The sequence below is a fragment of the Coffea arabica genome, chromosome 2c, assembly GCF_036785885.1.
Source record: "Coffea arabica cultivar ET-39 chromosome 2c, Coffea Arabica ET-39 HiFi, whole genome shotgun sequence".
Taxonomy (NCBI): domain Eukaryota; kingdom Viridiplantae; phylum Streptophyta; class Magnoliopsida; order Gentianales; family Rubiaceae; genus Coffea; species Coffea arabica.
In genome coordinates, this window is record NC_092312.1 from 14,989,699 (window position 1) to 15,010,062 (window position 20,364).

At 33.6% G+C, this 20,364-nt stretch overlaps 1 protein-coding gene across 1 annotated transcript; it reads left to right on the top strand.

The window, feature by feature from the left end:
* Positions 1-2,249: 2,249 nt before the first annotated feature.
* On the top strand, positions 2,250-10,504 carry LOC113726234 (MACPF domain-containing protein CAD1). Its single transcript, XM_027249836.2, has 6 exons — positions 2,250-2,655; positions 6,244-6,482; positions 7,301-7,496; positions 7,696-7,879; positions 8,722-8,876; positions 9,606-10,504. The coding sequence occupies exons 1-6, from the start codon at positions 2,389-2,391 to the stop codon at positions 10,251-10,253; spliced, it is 1,689 nt and encodes a 562-aa protein (XP_027105637.1). The 5' UTR covers positions 2,250-2,388; the 3' UTR covers positions 10,254-10,504.
* The last annotated feature ends 9,860 nt before the right edge of the window (positions 10,505-20,364 follow it).

Genomic DNA, 20,364 nt, shown 5'->3' on the forward strand with positions numbered 1-20,364 from the left:
TAAAAAGGTGATTGAGAAATGTGTTCGCAGAAAACCTAAAATTGCTACCCAAACAAGGCCTTAGGTTTAACTAAAGTCCAAATCAATCTCATTGTTAATAATTAACTAAGTTCTGTTAATTGTCCTTTCTTTATTAATATTGGAACTATTTAGTGTTTAAATATGTTTTGGTTGAAACTTTAGGGACCGTTTAATCAATATTGAATTATTAAAAAACCAGATTTATTATTATTTTTTAAAATTCTGCAAGTTAATCTGGAGTAGCGTCAAAACTTTGGAGACTGAAACTGCAATCAACTTTTATTTTTTTTTAGGCGGCATGCCTAATTGAATAAAAATAATGGATGTATTGGGGTATTTGATTTTAATGTTAAAATCACATTCTCTTTCGTTAATCTGATTTTGTCTATTATAACAAATTTACAATACATAACACAAAAAGTTTCTATTGCTGCCATAAAATTGCTATACAGTTTCTAAACTAAAATTTCATATATCCTTTTAAAAAAAGTTAAAATCAAAATCAGGCATAAGTTGCATCGCCTATTTTTTTCAGACATTGTAAGGAGAGTAAAACAATTCTTCTTTTGGTTAACTTTTCATACATTTCGAATTTTACAATTATCACTTCGTCATATTTTGGTGAATCATTTGATGCTTTAGCTGAATATATCTTGGAATGCTCTTTTCCTTCAAAAATATAATTCCATGCAATTCAAAAGTACAAAATAGTCTAAACATTAAGTAGCATTTTGGTAAAAAAAAAAAAAAAAAAGTTTAAGAAAAAACAGACTATTGAGTGAAAGAAATTATTTTGGGTGTCAGTTTGTGACCAAGCCTTACATAAACGTGTGCATAACTTTTATAATGGAACCTAGTATTTAAACTTACCAATTTGCGGTAAAAAAAAATAAAAACATTCTTGACTTTCTTTTTTAATACAGTTTAAGTTAAAGAGAACGATCATAATGGCAATAAAAGATAAAAATGTCCATCCGTTTTTTTTAAACATGATTTAAAGATTCAGGTAACGTGTTGCTTGTATGCATTTGAGTAGTTTAAAATACAATTTGTACGTTTTTTGGACATGAAAAGAAGATTTGAATAATGTATTGCTAGTAAGCATTCAATGTATTACTAGCAAGCAATCAAGTAGTTTAAAATACAACTTCGTATCAAAATAGTAACTGCTCTCGTAACGAGTATACTCCAAAATGGGTGGCAAAAATGGGACTTGGGGCAGCTACAGTTGTCAGATTAACTGTTTTTAAACGATATAATAATTCTCTTTAAACAGTTTGTAAATTTACGTGAAATATTTGTAAAAGTTCTCAATATATATGTAGTTATTTTGTACGGGCCTCACATGAATAGCAATAAAATATCATACACTTATTGTAAAGATATACAAACAGTTAAGAAACAATTCACGCAAATGGAGCTACCCTATTCAAGGACAATTGATCCAACAAAGCGTCCCTACCCAAGTCCGTAAAAATGTTGGTCAGCCACAATTGAAAGAGATTTGAACTTTGAAGGTCAAAGACGAAGTTGGACAGTTTCAAATTCCCACCCATTTTGATTGTCAAATATGTTGTCCGGAAAAAAATGAAGTAGCATCCAAGGAATAGATTACTGGGCCAACACAAGTTACAAGTTACTAGTTTAATTGATTGTCAAACATACTGTCGGGCTGTTTGGAACCTGAATTTTTTGAAAGTTTGTTTAAAATTTTACTATAAAGTACTGTAAAATAAGACATATATTCTAACTTTGCAGGTTGTCGATGTGAAAATTATATTAATAAATGATTTATAAAAATTCATATAAATAACTTAAAGTCCCGAAATGAGTTGACCAGTAAGAAGCGTTCTTATTTAAGACTTTTCAATTTATACTAAATAAAAAATAAAAACAAAAACAAAAATTAGGATATGCCTTATTTGTGATGGTGATGGGAAGTAAACCTTTCAAATTTTTAATTACAAAAAAAAAAAAAAAAAAAAAAGAAGAAGAGATGACCGGTCAACTGAGAATCATGCAAACACAGGAACAAACGCGTTTTCGTTCATTTTATCATCATTATTACATTTGTTGTAATAATAGTCAAAAGCCTGCCTGCCTGCCTTGAACAAGCAAACAACCAACCAACAACACACGGGTCCAAAGTCCAACCTTGAGTCTGACTAACTCATCCAACAAGAACAACAATGCTAGTATAGAAACCTCCAAAATCAATTCCCCAAATTACTCCGTTATTTATTTATAATATCAAAAACCCACCAAGAAAACATCCCAAAGTTTCAATCTTTATTATAGAAAAGGGAAAAAAAGTCCAATGAAATATAATTCAGTGCCACTATTCAAGAAAAGCAGTGTGTGAAGCTAATGAAAGATTTTCCAATGGATGATCCTCTGATAACAACTCTTTCCAACTCGGTGCAAGCTCTTGGTAGAGGTTTTGATGTAACATCTGATATTAGGCTTCTTTACTGCAAGGGAGTTCCAGGGTCGAGATTAGTTCATATTGATGAAGAACATACTGAAGATCTTTTGGTGTCTGATGGAGTTACGGTCCCTAATGTTTCTGTTGATATTGAATGCTCTAGAGGGAAGAGAACCACTGAAACCACCCCTGTTTTGAGCTTCCATGAGGTCAGCTATTCAACTACTTTTTCTTCTTTTTAGTGTCATTCTCTATTTTATTTTTTGAATTTTATGCTGTTCTGTTTCTGGATTTTAATTTTTAATTTTTGACGTTTGTTGTTTGGGGGGGGGGGGAAGCTAATCTATGAGGTTTGAGTATTAATTTTCTTTGTTCTTTTCTGGGTTGATGAGTTCTATTGTTTCTGAATTATGGTTTTTGGCGAGAAAGCATCCAAGTGGTTGTAATACTTGATTCTGGTACTACAATTTATGTTTCTTGTGGTTTTTTTCCCTTTTTGCCCCTTTTCTTGGAGCGTAGTGTAGAGTTATACTTAAATTCATATTGACCGGTGAGATTCAGGTGTTGGTTGCCCCAGAATTTGGGGATTTAGGTGCTTTGTGGAATATATGTCCTTTAATTCCTTATGGTCAGATAATGTGTTCCCTCTCTTGGGAGGTTCTATGCTTCAGACTATAGATAGATTTTGAAATAAAATCAGCGAATAGGATAATGGATGGGGATGCAAAGGGCGCACTTTCATTCTCCAACCTTGAGCCGTGAGGAATATACCCACTTATTTGATTACTTTATCAAATAGGTTCCAAGTTGACGAGTTCTGGTACTTCTAGGAAGTATCAAGTACGAAAGTAAGACAGATTCTTCATTGACTTGCTTGAAAATAGGCATTTTTAGAGATAACCGTGTCAAAGTTGGATTGGCAACTGGCAAGGGGCATTTTGTTAGCCGTTCCTCAACAATGGACGTGAGAGAACTATTGGATGTATGCATTGTTAACAGAGTACTCTGGAAGAGTTATGATAGTGCTGAAACATTTGGGCAATGTCCTTACGTGCATTGCTAACCTTTAAGTTTACCTGCCTGCAAGGCAATTTGTTTTGGCAATGTCCTAACTCACATTGCTAACCTTTAGTTTTATCATTCTGGTAAAGAATGCTCATTTTAATGTGAAAATGACTACTCTATAATTTGGTCCATGTCTTTGCAGCACTCTGGGCTTAAATAACATCAGGGTTTTGAGTAGTAATAACTTAGTGGAAATTAAAGGTCAAACATGTTGTATTGGGAGATTGAATTGATTTAGCTAAGGTTGAGTAAATATGAGGTTCAAGATTGGGAATAAATAGAGGGGCTAGCAATTTTGAGAAGTTGTGCGTGCCATTGGTGATTTGTCAGTGAGAATTATATTACGGGATTGATGCAATCACAATGAATATTGCCAATGTGAATTCATAGTTGGAATTTGACTAATATATTATATCAGTATCTATTCATCCTTGCTCAAGTAACTTCATGAGTTGCCTCTAAATAGTGCTTCCAAGTACTGTCTATAGCCTTTCTGATACATCTGCAAAACTGTGGACTTTGAATGGATATTTAAGCTGGTTTTGGGAATGAGTAGCACCATCTTCTTGGAAAACTAGTGTGCAAACCAATACATTTAAATTGGAACTATTAATTGAAATTGATCGATCTGATTGATGCTGGCCTTCAGCTGTACTGATAATACCATTGTTCTTGCAATTGTAAAACTCATCACTTCAGTAATTGGAGTGATAATGCTATATTAGAAATGATGAAGACTCTCAACAACAGCTGAATCAACCAAATACAGACTCACAATTCCACACCATCCAACTAAGGAAAGATTTTCCTCAATTTGATGATTGACAATGTTCTATCCAACCAATAGTTGAAAGAACTGTATACCATTTGATTTTATTTGACACTGAAGGATGTTCTTCAGAGATCCTGATTATACTTCCTTTCTTTAGTTGCCTTCCTATTTCATTTAGTTTACTTGGAGGCCAAGGAACTTTAGTTCACCGGAAATACTACTAAGGGTTGACCTTTAGATTGTATCCTTTAAGCTTTGCATTGACATTTTATATGTAATGATTAGTGAATATCTCATCATCTTCGAGTTCTGCTCATAGCATTTTAGGCTTTGTACTAGGCCCTTAATCAAGGTTTTCTCTTGGTTTTCAGCTAAGATCAATGCTTCATCGTAAATTAAACCTTTTATTTGCCTTTTTTTGTGCTTGTGTGAGCTCAATAGCCTGGTCCAAGAAGTCAAATTTTTGACTTTAAGCATTATGAAGGAAGAGGATGCACTAGTTCTCTACTAATTAGCTTAATCTTTAATTTAACTCCTTTTCAAGTTCCCTCATGATCTTGGCACAAGATTTAGATGCCTTGCTGCATGTTATCATTCTTGGGAGCAAGTACAAATTTGCAGTGAATAAATTATGGACAATTGTGTGTTGACTATAATGGCTGACTTTTTGAAGAAGCCAGAGAAATTTAGTACTTCATAAATGAAGTTAATGCAACAAGAAATGAAGGAAAAACTTGAAGTAAACAAATCTATGCATTAGGATATTTTCGTATATTGATGTAAAAATAGGCATACTTTACAGACAAACATAAGTAGTTATATCTGTATACCAAACATGCAAGTATGTGATTATGAATATAATTATATGCATCTAGTTGTATCTTAGAGGTCTGCATATGACACATCACAATCAAAATTGCTGCGTAGCTGCCTAACCGGTTTCCTCATGATTCTTATTCATCATTACCAGAAATTGAACTCCATTATAATTTAATTGTAATTTCGCTGTGAGTGCAATCCCCTTCCTCTTTTTTTCTTGCAAAGCTTCAAATTTTTAATATAGGGTCCATTTGTGAGCTTGGAGTCATATGAACAGATTAACTCCTTCCTGTACTTTCCCGCTGTCGCTACTTGATTACTCCTGCTTATGACCCCAGAAGAAGTTTGTATTTAAGTTATTTAAAGCTTGTATTTGGCTAGGTCTCTCATTCAGCATCTTCCTTTTTTATTTTTTTCCTTTGAGCTTCAGCATTCATGACTTCTGCTGATTTACCTTTTATAATCTTCATTATTGAGGAAAAATGGTTTACAGTTTCCATTCTTTTTATATCAGCAGATCTTGACACTCAGTCATTGGTCAGACCAATTATGTCTCATTTGTTTGCTACAACTATCATTGTTTATGCTTTGTTGGTGCACATGTTGTACATTATTGTCATCTTTTTTTCTGGAGGGAACTGCATGATTCAAACTGCTGATTCGAAAATTTATGGTCTTTCTGACTTCAAACGGAAGAAAAGTAGTCCTTCAGTCAAGCCAAGAAGCCAAAACTGGAAGTGCTAAACTAGAAAAAACTAAATAATTAGAACTCATGAGGCAATTCAGGACTATATACATTAGAATCCAGGCAAAAGAAACAAAAATTTGCTTGCTGCAAGCTCTTTTATCAATTGTTGTGCCTCTAATCCTTTCATTAATCAAATTTGCACTCTAAAAGATGTGACCACATTATTTTATCTTGACAAGAGCCAACAAAAGGTTCTTTTGTGATTAACTTACTGTGTATGTTAGTCTTTTGTGCTTTACTTTGCTCTTTCTTCATCAGTTTTACCAGCCAGTAAGAAATGCATGTGGAATGTAAGGTACCAAAGCAGAAAAAACAAGGCCTGTGCTTATGTAGACTGTCCACTCCTGTGGTTGATCAATGTATAACAGAGTGCATTCTGCTTTGAGTTTGCAGATGGCAAAATACTTCAATGATAAGGCAAAGATCTCCGGATCTGTTCCACTCGGAAGCTTTAATGCCATGTTCAATTTTACTGGATCTTGGCAACTTGATGCAGCAGCTACAAAATCCCTAGCTATGACTGGATATATCCTGCCTTTATCTATTGTCAGATTAACGAAAGTTAATCTTGTTTTGCGGGATGAAATCAAGCGCGCTGTTCCATACTCTTGGGATCCAGCAGCCTTAGCAAGGTGAAACCTATGACCTTGGCATAATGACTTCTGCATAAGTCTCCTCTTGCTACTTAAATAATGTGATTGTGTCTTTGCTGTATAGGATTTTCAAGAATGTTGGTTAAATTTAAACTTATTTAGAATTGCACATTGCAACTTAACATAGATCTTCAGTGGTGAGTTAGGATATGCAGTAATATATTGTCATTTGGCCCACTTTTGCCTTCAACATACCAAGAAAAAGACAGAAGCAATGTTGAAGTTGAAAATTTTGTTTCATCTTCATGGTGCTTGTTCATTCCTTAGTCTCATTCTTATGAGTTGTAGATACACATCCAGTTGTCTTTAATAAATCAAATTATTTATGCCAATGGAGTCATGGAATTCTGTTGACCTTTTTCTTCCAAGAACAAGAGATTTATAAAGGTGTCTGTAACTCATTAAGTGCTAGCGAGTTGTTTGTGTCCAAAAACTAAATAGTGAACCTGCATATGAGACAAACTTGGCTGTGTTTCCTTGCAACAACCAGAGGAAACTCTGCAACCAATATATCTCAGAATTGCACTGAGATATAGAAATTAAAAAGCTATTAATGTAGTTTAAGCTTCCTTCAAACATATTTTTGAGCAAGGCTGGGACTACTACATTGTGAAAATGCTAGAAAGTTCTTCCACATAGATATCTGCAAGAATCAAATTAAGGAATAAAATCGAGACCACTTCTTACCAACACATAGTAATGAAGCAGGAGTAATTCAGAGTGTTATGCATCTGGATTTCTGCTAGTCTTCATGAGTTTGCTATATCAAGCTTCTGATGTCAAAAGTCCTCTTTCAGCTTTATTGAGAATTATGGCACCCACATTGTCACCTCTGCAACAATTGGTGGAAGAGATGTTGTTTATATCAGACAGCACCAGTCATCTCCTTTATCAGCATTGGACATTGAAAACTATGTTAAAGATATTGGAGAGCAGAGATTTTCTGATTCCAAAAGCCTCCCAAGTGCAGGCCCCTTGAAATATAAGGACAAGGTTAGTGTAACATTACTTCACAACTATCTCACATAAGCATATGATTTTATGAGGTATTTGCATGACCTAAAGAAAACTGATTAAAAGTTTTGTTCAGTTTATCAAGTACCATTCTGCTTTCCACCTACCTTCTTGTGTTTTGGATATGGATCTTATCATTTTGTGCATTAACTGAATGGAAAATTACTTTCATGTGCAGGATGTTACAGTTATCTTTAGAAGAAGGGGAGGGGATGATCTTGAGCAGAGTCATGCCAAGTGGGTGAAAACTGTAGAAACAGCACCAGATGTGATCAATATGACATTTACTCCCATTGTTTCTTTGCTTGAAGGGGTACCTGGAATAAAGCACTTGAGTCGGGCCATCGAGTTATACTTAGAGTGTAAGATCTTGTCCTCTATTCACTCTTATATTTTCTGTATAGACTACTTTCAAGACAGTAGACATGATTCTGGTGAGCTTTGTGCTATTGGTAGGCAAAAGCTTCGAGAGAATGTTTCATGTTTTAGGTCTCATTGTTATCCACTACATAGAAATTTGCCCTTTCTGCACTCACTTCCATAGTATATACTGCAAAGAAATTTTTCTAGCAATTATGTGAGTATTGAGATTGTATTTATGCATGATATGTTCCCCCTGCTATGCACATCGGCATATTTGGCTTTGTGACAGCCTTGGCTTTTTAGATTGGGAGACGTTCTACAGTTTGGTGTTCATACTGTTGCCAGCACTTGCTATTGCTCTATGGTTCAGTATCCTGGTGCAAGTTTTAATATCCAAATCTCTGAAGAATAAAATTCAGAAAATTTTCAAAATTAAGGTGAATCTATTATTGGGGACCAACCTGTTCATTGAATTCTCAAGACACTACTGATTTTGGCCAATTGGTTTGTGGGAAATTTTTGTTACTGTAATGGAATATCATATTACCACTCTAGTGTAGCTGGATATAGTGTATTTGTTTTGCTAAAAAACATCAAGATTAAAACAACACATATTGTTATTTCTTTTCAGGCACGATACTCCTTTTATTTTCTGTGTTCCAGAATCCAAGTTCAAGTTGTCTCATTCAGTTTTTGATTGTAAAACTACAATTTATTGCTAAAGTTTGTCACATCCAATAATTATCCCTCAGGCATTAAGAGAGTGTAACTTGCAAAAATGCTTTCTCTTCCTTAAATTACAGGAGACTTTGGTTTACTTGTTTTATTTTGTTGCTCGCAGATAAACCACCTATAGAGGATTTGCAGTATTTCTTAGATTTCCAGATTGCACGAGTTTGGGCTCCAGAGCAGAAGAACCTTCAGAGAAAAGAACCTGTTTGTTCATCTCTGCAGTTCAGTTTGATGGGCCCCAAGCTTTATATTAGCCCAGATCAGGTATAATTTAAGGAATATATATAGCTGTTTTATTAATTGCAAGAATAGCTTCGGTTTATCTTAACTTGAAAATTTTGCCTCTTCCTTGTTACTTTAACTTTCTCCATCCAGAAATATTGGCAAGGAAAGAGAACAAGGGCAAATTAGTAATGAACAAGACAATTTTTTCCCAGCATGCTTAGCTGATCATTTATGTGGTTGTAACATTTGCAAGCAGTACTTCCTTGAGCGTGTAGTAACAATTAATACAAATACTTTGTGCAAATTGACGTTTCACATTCCTCGATTGGCAAAAATGAATGTTGATGTTTTCAGTGTATGTACCTAGAGTTTTAAAACTAAATATGTTTTTACACAAAGTTCAATACTAGATGCAAGAAACCAGTATTAGAAAGGTAGGAGGTGATTTGGAAGAATAGAGATGGATTCTTATGTTGCATAACCATATTGTAGGGCAACTTGAGGATTCTCCTAATCTTTTTAATTTCTGAACTTCAATTGAGACACCTTCTTGAAGGCAGCAGGTCCATTATATTGGTGGTTGATTGATTAAGTGAATTGTTGTGGAATCACAAATTGTAACAGTGAAAACAAGCAATTGCACAACAGTTGAGCCTAATCATGCACTAAAAACTAAAAGCTTCAAGTGACGTTACCATTTGGCTTATTGTAGCTTGTGGAAACCTGTTGTTTTCTTGGGTTGAAGGAATAACTGCCATGGTGTTACAGGTGACAGTTGGACGTAAACCTGTTACTGGACTTCGGCTCAGCCTGGAAGGCAATAAGCAAAATCGTCTTGCAATCCTTTTGCAACACCTAGTTTCTCTACCTAAAATCCTGCAGCCACATTGGGATGCACACATGGCTATTGGTGCACCCAAATGGCAAGGTCCTGAGGAGCAGGACAGTCGATGGTTTGAGCCAATCAAGTGGAAGAATTTCTCTCATGTAAGTACTGCACCTATAGAGCATACAGAGACGTCTATAGGGGATCTTTCTGGTGTTCATATTGTCACTGGGGCTCAGCTAGGTGTTTGGGACTTTGGCGCTAAAAGTGTGTTGCACCTTAAGCTTCTGTTTTCAAAAGTACCAGGATGTACTATAAGGAGATCTGTATGGGACCACAGTCCCGCTAACTTGTCTGCCTCACAAAGGCCTGATGGCTCTTCCACATCAGTTTTAAATCAGAAAACTGCTGATGAGAAAAAGGGTGATGGCTCAAGCCAAAGCGGGAAATTGGGAAAGATAGTTGATATGACGGAAATGTCAAAGGGGCCGCAGGATATGCCAGGACACTGGTTGGTCACAGGTGCTAAATTTGGTGTGGACAAGGGAAAAATCATGTTACGTGCAAAGTACTCCTTGCTAAACTACTGATGGATGATGCTGCTTGTAGTTTACTTGTTACCCTTATCCCATTTGCCATCTGTTCTCTTCATTAGAAAAGCAAAATTGAAGTATTCTTTGTACTGTTGACTACCATGTTATTCTTCTGTACATTATTGTTCATTATAGCTATTCATTTTGTAGTTGAGCTGCAGTTTCTTGGTTGTTTTGGTTTGTATATTAGGAAAATTTTTCAGGACGCCTGTTGAATAAAAATTAGTGACTGTAGTTTCTTTGTGAAATGCATTTATTACCAAATTCCTCTTTTGTTTCTTGAACAAGTACTCGCATCTTGTGCTCTATCTTTTTCTTTGGCTTTTGCTGATCTTCTTGTAGCTTTCTGGTGAGGTAGAATCATTAGTGTTAGGTGAATCTGTTTGCATAGCAGGCTTGAAGTGATCTCTGCTACTGTGCTCTAGCTGGGCAGATTGTGTATCCTTGTACTGACAGGTTAGAGACTGTCTTTTATTTTTTTCATTTTATCTGTTTTTATTTTGTCATTTGGGAATCCAAATCCAGTCTTAAGATCAGTGATGCTCTTGCCCGTTTTTTGCTTGTTTGATTTGTTATTTTTTCTGTTTGATTTGCCTGTTTTTTTGTTTGTTTGTTTGATATGCTTGTTTTTTACACCATTTATTCTGATCCTTTCTTTTTATTTTGAAGTAGTTAATAGCATTTATGCCCTTGATCTCAGTCAAGGCATTCAAAGTAACCTTCCATCGATTTTCTTCAAACAAAAACAAATGGTTCCAGTTAAGCCTTGCATCCATCTCCATCCACATCCACATGTTGCCGCTTGATAAATGATCAGGGAATAAGGACTTTAAGGCATGTTTTAAAATATTTCGAGGACCTTTTATGGAAAGAAAGACACTACAAGGACCAGAGTGCCAAAAAATTATTATATTCTATTGGACTGATTTCACTTTGCATCCCTAAATTTATATTTGGTTTTCACTTTATACCCTAAATTATAATTTGGGATGCATTCTAAACTCTCAAATCCATCTCATTTGAGTCCAATTGTTAAAACCATAGGCAAATCTAACTGAATTAAGGAGTGCACATACAACGTAGGATTGTAACAATTGATCATCATTCGAAGGGCTAATTCAAGCTTCTGCAATTGCTGCACTCAAGCATTATGTGCACGCTCTCTGAGTCAATTACTTCTGCTTACAAATTTAATGATTGGACCCAAGTGGAACAATTCAAGAGTTTTTGAAGTACAATGTGTTCGAAATTAAAATTTACGGTATAAAAGTAAGAATTAGGTGCAAGTTAAGGAGGTGCAAAGTGAAATTAGCCGTATTCTACTTTTTATTTCTAAACTTTGTCTTCCTTTTTTCGATATGTCAGTGTCCGCAAAAGCAGAGGACATAAACACTCAATAAGAAATTCCAAAGGCAAGAAAATTAGGTAACCAAATTTTCCCTGGTGGAAAGAAATGTCCAACAAATAGGTATATATGCTTTCAAATAAATTAATATTTTTCAAGAAGTAGAAAAAACGAAATAAATGTTTGGAATATTTTACATTTTAATTATCTATTGTGTTTTGATTTTCTATTTTATTGGTGGTTTTTTAAGAGTTGTAAGGTTAAACACTTTTATTAATTTAGACAACTATTATATTGTTTTTTTTTGTTAATCTAATTCTATTATTCTTTTTTCTTACAAGTGCAAGAGGGTTACGTTATCCTATATAACCGACCTCATTCTATAGATTAACCAATTAGCGGTTAACTGATTAAATAGAGTTGGGGTATGGAATACAATTTTACTAAACCCGGCTACTTGCGATTAAGGTTAGCGAAATTGCAAATGAACTGATTTCTTGATCCATAAACACCCCTATTGCTCATGTAACATATGGACAAATTTCACCAATCTTGGCCTCCTACAACTGTTGACTACATGTCTTCTTCTATCAATATTGTGCCGGTCGGTAATAGTAGAGGTGGCAAATCAACCCACTTAACTAAATTTATCCATACCTGCCCATGAATAGATGAGTATGATTATCTTAAATTTTTGTATATGGGTATAAATGAATAGTTAAATGTGTATTATTGGGTAACCCTTCAAACCCAATTAATCCATTTAGAATTCTCTTCCCCCCATGTCTCTTCTTTTCTCCCACCTTTTTTTTTTCAAATTTTTCATTTTGTCATGATGTTAACTACTTTTGTTTCATTATTATTATTATTATTATTATTATTATTATTATTATTTGTTGGTTTTATCTTATTATTTTATTTTCTCTTAGTTTGTTAACTTGCTCATTTTTCAGCATTACCAATTTATGATAAATTTTAGCCTATTTTCTTATCTTTATAAAATGAAATTTTAAATTTATATATGAAAAAATGTTAGGGGTTCAAAATTTTTGGATTAAGTTTTTATATTAATTTTTATAGTACTTAGTTCAAATTTTTATATTCTTATTATTCAATTATTAAATAATAGGTAATTTTCTGACATAGAGTATAAGTGAAAAAAAATTGATAATTAAGTTTATTGAACATTATAAGTAAATATTTAAAACTAATGATGGGTACAAAGAGTGGTATAAATTGATAACTTAGTTTGCAAAAATGAATTTAAATGAGTTTACAAAAAGTTAAAATAAATGGGTTATAAATGGGTAATTGGGTTACCCAATTCATTTTTTGACTTATCCATTTATACCCATCTAATTAAATGGGTATAAATGAGTTGATTCACTTATACCCATTACTCATTTTACCCAACCCAAACCCGTCTAAATCACCCATTTTGACACCTCTAGGTAATAGTATGTTAGTCTGATGCGTAAATTACATTTTATCCTCGTAGAGTTTAGAACTTTATCATATAACCCCCTAGTGGTTTAAAACCTACATATAACTCCCTTATAGTTTGAGCAAATGTATCACAATTAGTTTTTTTCGTTAAAATTAATGGTCAACAGTAAAAAAAATCCAAGTCTAACCAATAACTTAACAAATTCACTCTTTCACTACTTTTTCTCTTTTTCAAGGCGTCAATGAATTCTTTGTGACTTATCTTTTAACGATCCTTGTTTAAGCCATGTGTGCAGATTACAAACGATGTTACTCTACTATCAATCATTATAACTGTTTCATCTTTCAAGGGATTGTGACCGTGATTACCTCTTTTAGAAAAAACCGTATCAAAATGCACTGCTAAATGGTAGCACCATGAAACCAATGAATCAACAATGCCAAAACTCCTAATGTTGAGTTCGGAAATTCCCTCAACATATGGCACTTTTGAGGATATTGTTAGCATAAAAAAAGACACGCATAGTGGATGCTATTTTAAGACATATAAAAATATGTGAGAAGAAGAGAAAAATAAATACAGAACAAATACTCAATAATTTTATTAACTCAAAATTCAACAATAACAATATCAAGTCGTAACGTTTCGCTAATGACAACTTACAAATTAAAAATTCTTAGAGGCTTTTTCTCAACTCAAGTCTCTAAGACTGTGACGACCCCACCTTTCTCTAAGACGAACATCCGGCCAGCTATCCGGCTAGATATGCAGCCGGATTCGATGAACAGAGGAATTGAATGACTTTTGGGATGAGCTACTGCCTCCAATCCGGCCAGATCTCGGCTGGATTGTGATGTGGCAGCTTTTCTTTCCAGTTTTCATTTTCATTTTTGTTTTCGTTTCATTTTCGTTGAATGTTTAATCGAAGTACCATTTCACCGTGTGGTTTAGAAATCATGTTTTCAACTTAGTAGTCTCCGATTGTTTGTTTTCTTGGGGTTCTATCGCGTGTTATGTAGGGTTGGTGTGTTGTGACTCCATAGTCCTTGCGAGAGTTGGGCAGACGGTCCGCCGAACCCTTTGGTTTGCCTTAGGGGAAGGTGGGGTCGTCACAAAAACTCAACGCAACTCTTCAAGTAACAATATACTAGACTAGTAGTATTTATAGATTGTAGAACTTTCTGAATAAACACAATTGCAAACCAAAACTTATTTGGAACTGACTTGAGATTTTCTATCTAATATGGAAACTAAACAAACGGGATACTAATATAAGAAACTAAAAAAATTAGGAGATAAACAAATAGGATAGTTTAGTTTAGTTACATCATTACCTCTCTTAAACCAAACTCTCTGTTGTAGTGATTTTTAATGCCATATCAAGCGTAAATCTCCATAAATAATTCAATCGCTGTATGAACGATATGCTGCTTCAACTTGTAATGGATCATCAATTTCATCGTCACCCGTGATAGTGGATGAAACTTGTACTTCTTAAACAATTTCTTGACTTGATCACTTTTGTTAAAAAAACTCAAATATGTTCCCCCGTTCTTGATTTAATAACCCATTATTTAATTCATCCATATCATCAAGAAAATCTCCCAACACCACAAAATCATAATTTTCACTAATTAAGTTTTTAACATCACCATATTTTAAAAAAATTTTCCAGACTAACAATTGCATCAACTTTAGTAGTACCACAATCTTCAATTAATTTGTCCATTCCATAATTGATCTCAACCAATTCAACTATTTGATTTTCTTCATCAAATAAATTATCAACTCCCACAAATTCAAGAATTTCTATCTCATCATGATCTTTAAACATCATTAATTTCACTAATGATTTCTTTCTTTTTCTCAATCACTTGTTAATTTTCTTTTTGAACTACAATTTCTTCATTTCAAGTGCACACATAATTTCTATAATTTTTTCTTTCTCTGCATCATCCAAATTTCTTTTCTTTCTCATCATAAATTTTTCTTCTCTACCATGACTACAATAAGAATTCATAAAAAAATTTCCAAACCTCCTGCCACTCTTTGCATGTATATATTTTTTGACTACATGTAACTATAACTTTTGTACTAAGATAATGGAATGCTATGTGATCCAATTAACTATTCTTCTCCAATTCTTTGACTGCACTACTTGATAATTCTCCGACTTCACGTAGGTTAGATATGAGTTTTTTTTTTTATTGTCAGAATTGAAATTTCTTGGATCTATTGGGCAAATCTCATCATAAAATCTAGACTTGAAACAATTAATCAGTAGTTCTGGTGATTAAAAGCATGCACAAGTTTTTTTGGGACTAACAATGATTTTATCATATTTTTTAAATATATATTTTAGAGATTCATGGTATAATTTTTATCTGCTTTTCAAACCTATTCTTTGACATCTGTGTATGGTTGATGTTGTAACTTCTGTCATTAATGCAGATTTTAATAAAATTATGATGTTTTTAAAAAGAAAACTTGCTGATTAAGGTAAATTTTCCTCTATTATAACTTTGAATTCAGACATTTGGTAACATTCCACCAAGCCCCGATGAACTCATACCGATTTTGTTATGCTAATGTTATTGCAGAGCATGCAATAATTGAGATTAAAAACTTAAATAATTCAAAATGGACAAATTTAAAATCAACTGGTTAAGCATGCGTCTAAGAACATCTGACTCATTAGCCGACTACTTTTGGTCCCGCTGATTCAAGAACTCAATTAAAATCTATTGCAACATGTGAATTTCAAAGGAAATGTGAAGGAAATTGAAGAGTACAACTTGAAATTAAACTTGTCATCAGTGGAAAATAACTCGACTGATTGTTTGCTTCAGTAAAGAAAAGAAACTTGATTGATTGATTGTTTAAACAAGAAAACAAAACTTGACTGATTAACTGTTGCAACAAATGATTGAAAGAAAATTCGACATAGAGAAATTTGATCTCGATTTTAAGTCCTAGATAAACCAAAGAGATTCTTCACATTGTCAATTTGTGTGTTGTAAGAACTACGTCTTCTTCCTCCTTTCCAAGTACTTACACTGGGAAACTACCTAATTATCAATTCAGTAATAGCCACTAATGGTAACCATTTTTTGTGCTCTTTTCTTATTTTCTACTACTTTGAGAGGCACCACGTACTACACCAAATCAGCAACTATTATGCTCAACTTCGTTCTATCAGACCCTACTCCCTTGTTTTAAAGGAAAATGACACCTTAAACATATGCTTCATCGATTGCCACATTCCATGACAATCTTATCTTACCATCTGTCGATGAAATTGCAACTGTGATCAACAGCGACGCATTGTTTTTTTTTTGGATAAAAAGAAAATATTATTAACTAAATTGCTGGGAATCGTCTAGCGTGATTGATGAACTTTGCTGATTTCATCTTGCTGGATTACCTATCAGTGATAACTTTCACCAATATCGTCCATCTTGCCTGACCAATTGTATGGCTGATTAACATGGGCTGATTTAGTGATTTGCCTCAAAATTAACTCGTACGCTATAGGTCGATGTTATCAACTTTAATACGTGAAAAATCTGATTGGCAACACCAAGATCGGTAACATTGGGAAATGGCACTTTGGACTCATTGTCAAAAAACTAGAACTTCAGTCGATAAGAATGCACATATGGGAATCTTCATTGTTACAAACATCAACTTTGGACTAGGATCCATCTAGCTCATCGAAATATCGAAAACTGAATCTTGACATTAATCTTGAGTCTGCTAATCCTATACGGAATTCTAAACTAGGGCAAATTACACTTCACCCCCTGTGGTATAGCTAATTTTCACATAACCCTCATATAGTTTTAAAAGTTATGTGTAACCCCCTCATAGTTTAAATTAAAGTATCAAAATGACGGAAAGCATCATTCGTAACGAAACTTATGAAATTATTAAAATTACCCTTGTTTAAAAACTTAAATGATTGATGTGATCAAAATATATAAACATAATACATATTACACTCTGATCCCGTATGATTTTATATTTTATCATATAATCCCTTATGATTTAGTGTTTTACCACATAATCTCCTTATAGTTTTCAATATATGTACATAACTCCCATGTGGTCAATAAATAATTTTCAACTCTACATAGGGGTATTTTTGAGATTTTCGTTGATTCCGTTATAGATTGCAAATTCCGACACTTCCACACTTTAATCCAAATCATGAGAGAATTATGTATAACTTTTGAAACTATAGGGAGAGTTATGTAAAAATACTAAACCACAGGGGGATAAAATATAATTTGCCCTATAAATTATAAAACATAGAGAATTGTAAACAGTTTCACTTTTTGATCACATAGCTTTTGTAATAATCATTTTTTTTTAACTAGATAGTTGACTTCATTCTTATCTTCAGTAGGTAATTTCTCTTACTAGAGACGAAACACTGATTTTTAACTCTTTTTTTTTTTTTTGCAATTCTCTTGCGTCCTACCAATTTCAGCTATCGTTGTTTCTTCAAAAATTGAGACCCTGGATCAGTAAAAACTTCCAAGCCCCTCCAAGTTATTGTGACTTTAATTACTAATGTAGATTCAAAAATTAATACAAGTTATCTCTAAAGCGATACCATAATCTATACAAGATATAAAAAGAGAACAATACTGTGTGGTGTAAACATACAATGTCACTTTTTTAAAAATTCTAATCTACCCTTAATTCAAAGGCACATTAGTCCCAATGTATTCTAGAAAAAACTTCCTAGAGATCAAATTACGACTTTCTTGTACTAACTCCCTCACTTTCCTCCTTTTTTCTTCATGAATTTTTAAATACAATAACTTCCTCTAAAGTAATAACTAGATTTTTTTAGATAAATACATATATGTCTACCATGTTATGTAACTTAACTTGAAAAAATAATCATATATTTTCTCGAAATAAGCACACAGCTAGGATGTGCAAAAGTACTAGCAATAATAAAGAGACGGTAAAGTCCCCCCTATTTAATTATTGCACCAGTGTGATAATCTACTTTGTTGTAACTGGACAAATACATAATGATCTATGTTCTTTGTACTAATAGGACTATTGGCTTTTAATTTTGAGTATATATAACTGATCATCAAGGCGTTTGAATCCAGAAAAGTTCTCACGTTACACCATGAAATTGCCACTTTTAGCTTCGAGTTATACATGTTGTCCACAAAGAGTATAACCATGCAAAGAATACCACCTATCACTTTTGTTACAAGAATTGAAATATACAACCTCCCATGCTAATTTTGTGTCGGCCTTCCCACAAAATTCTGAACAATGTTTTCTTGTGAGCATACTTTAGCGTATCAAAAACTTTTGGACTGTTAATTTGTGACAATACTCCTCAAAATGATCTCCGTTGCAAAATTGGATCAACCAACTTCCTTTCTTCTTGAAAGATTATACATTGGCAAAATTGTGGATGCATCAGCCACAGAAATTTGCCGTTCTTATCCATCTATGACGACAGGAAAATATGACAAAGATGCTGAATTTGATTAGGGAATACATAATTGCTTCTATGAAATGCAGATAAATATTAATGTGGCCAAATTGGCACTATCACATAGAAAAAGACGATGCTGATGGGTCGTCTTTTTCTAAGCATGTCTTTTTCTATATGATAGTGCCAACTTGACCACATTAACATTTATCGTTTGTTTTCGTTTGCGTATGTAACTATAATTGATACTGCTTGGACACTCCCTGGTACTGTTTCTTAGTGGTGAAAATGAAAAACTTTATATTAAATTTCTACCCTCAAGCTCGTTTTTCAACTTTCAAGTCACCAAAAGGAAAATGAAAACAAAATATTTGTACTGAAACATAAATGATTTCTTTTATTTTTAATTTCTTTTGATACCTGTGTGTCCAATTTTTATATCATCACACATACTAGTGAAACTTCAAATTAGAACCTTTTGCTCTAGTGCAAAGGAAATATGCACAAACAGCCGTGTATATACAATTTCATGCCCCTTATTCTTGTTTTTGTTTTTCCTCACTATCGATTAATAGACCCTTCCATACTTACAGCTGCCAATTATTGTCAGGTTTACTAATTGGAATGTTCTATCTGTCATGAAATTGAAAGTTGAGGTATCCTGGCAAAGTTTAATATGGTTGCTTAGTAATTTTAATCCTTTGAAAGGAACACAAACTTCGGCACTCAAAGAGGTTAAAGATAAAATTTATACAATTGAATGATGGTTGACGTGATCACAAATATTTTGGTGGAGGTTTGGATATTGTACACATTCCCATTTTTTTATATCAAAACGAAAGATTGATAGACCCCTCTAGTGGGAACTTGAAAGGGATAATGTTGGCGTTTCTGTAAGCATAGATTAAATGTAACTTGTAAAATGCAGTAATGTCGTATTGATTATCGCATTCATGCACTTACATAATGCAAGTTTCTGTCAAAAGAAGCATGAAGCATGAAATTACATAATTGAACTATTTTGTAAAATTCTAGAATTGAAGACTGTACATCTTTTTTTTTCTTTCCTTTCTAGATTGTGAAGTTATATATTTCTTCTACAACTCAATCAATTATAATCTGACAACGATAAACTGACTTGTTATAGTTACTCTGAATTTTTATGTATACCCTGAGGTAAATTTCCACTAATATTCTTAACTGAAAATTGTTTCCAACTACAGACAATTATGTTTAGCTTTCTTGTTTTTCTCGTCTCCTAATTGCAAGACAAAGAGTGACGCCGGAGGAGATCTACTAGTCGCAATTGGCAAAACAAATTAGGTAAGATGTGGACAAAGGCTGCGACTTAAATCATATCTGTTCATTCCTTTTTCTTGCTTGTTTTTGTATTACCTCCACCCTTAAAGCTGCTCATTATGGACAGAGACACCAATTCATGGTTGTTGAATAAGTTAATCTTTCGCAGGGCTCTACTCTGTGTAGAATAATTAATGCCGTATTAATTTCAAGATTATTATTAAGGCTGTATTAATTTGTATAATATTCATGTGCCGTCACGGGATTGTGTTCGACTGTTTCATCAATGGAATATTTCTTTTCCTAGTCGGCAACGTTCCAGTGGGTGTAGCATTTGTTTGTTTGGAAAAATGGCTGAAGTGAATCTAAAATGCAGACAACTTTGTCTTTTGAGTTGGCTGAGACAGTAGAGTTGGTGTCATGCCATTTTACCAACCCAAATTCAAGCCTCTTTTTGGGACATCTATCCGTTACATAGGACTTACCTAGTACGAGTTATTACATAGGGCGGGGTTTATCCAGTGCGCCCTCTTGGGTAGTGGCTGCG

Excerpts from the sequence above, each read along its gene's own strand:
- LOC113726234 (XM_027249836.2), top strand. The coding sequence starts at position 2,389 with ATGAAAGATTTTCCAATGGATGATCCTCTGATAACAACTCTTTCCAAC. Across the intron at positions 6,483-7,300 it reads GATCCAGCAGCCTTAGCAAG|CTTTATTGAGAATTATGGCA; the intron begins GTGAAACCTATG and ends GTCCTCTTTCAG. Across the intron at positions 8,877-9,605 it reads TTTATATTAGCCCAGATCAG|GTGACAGTTGGACGTAAACC; the intron begins GTATAATTTAAG and ends ATGGTGTTACAG.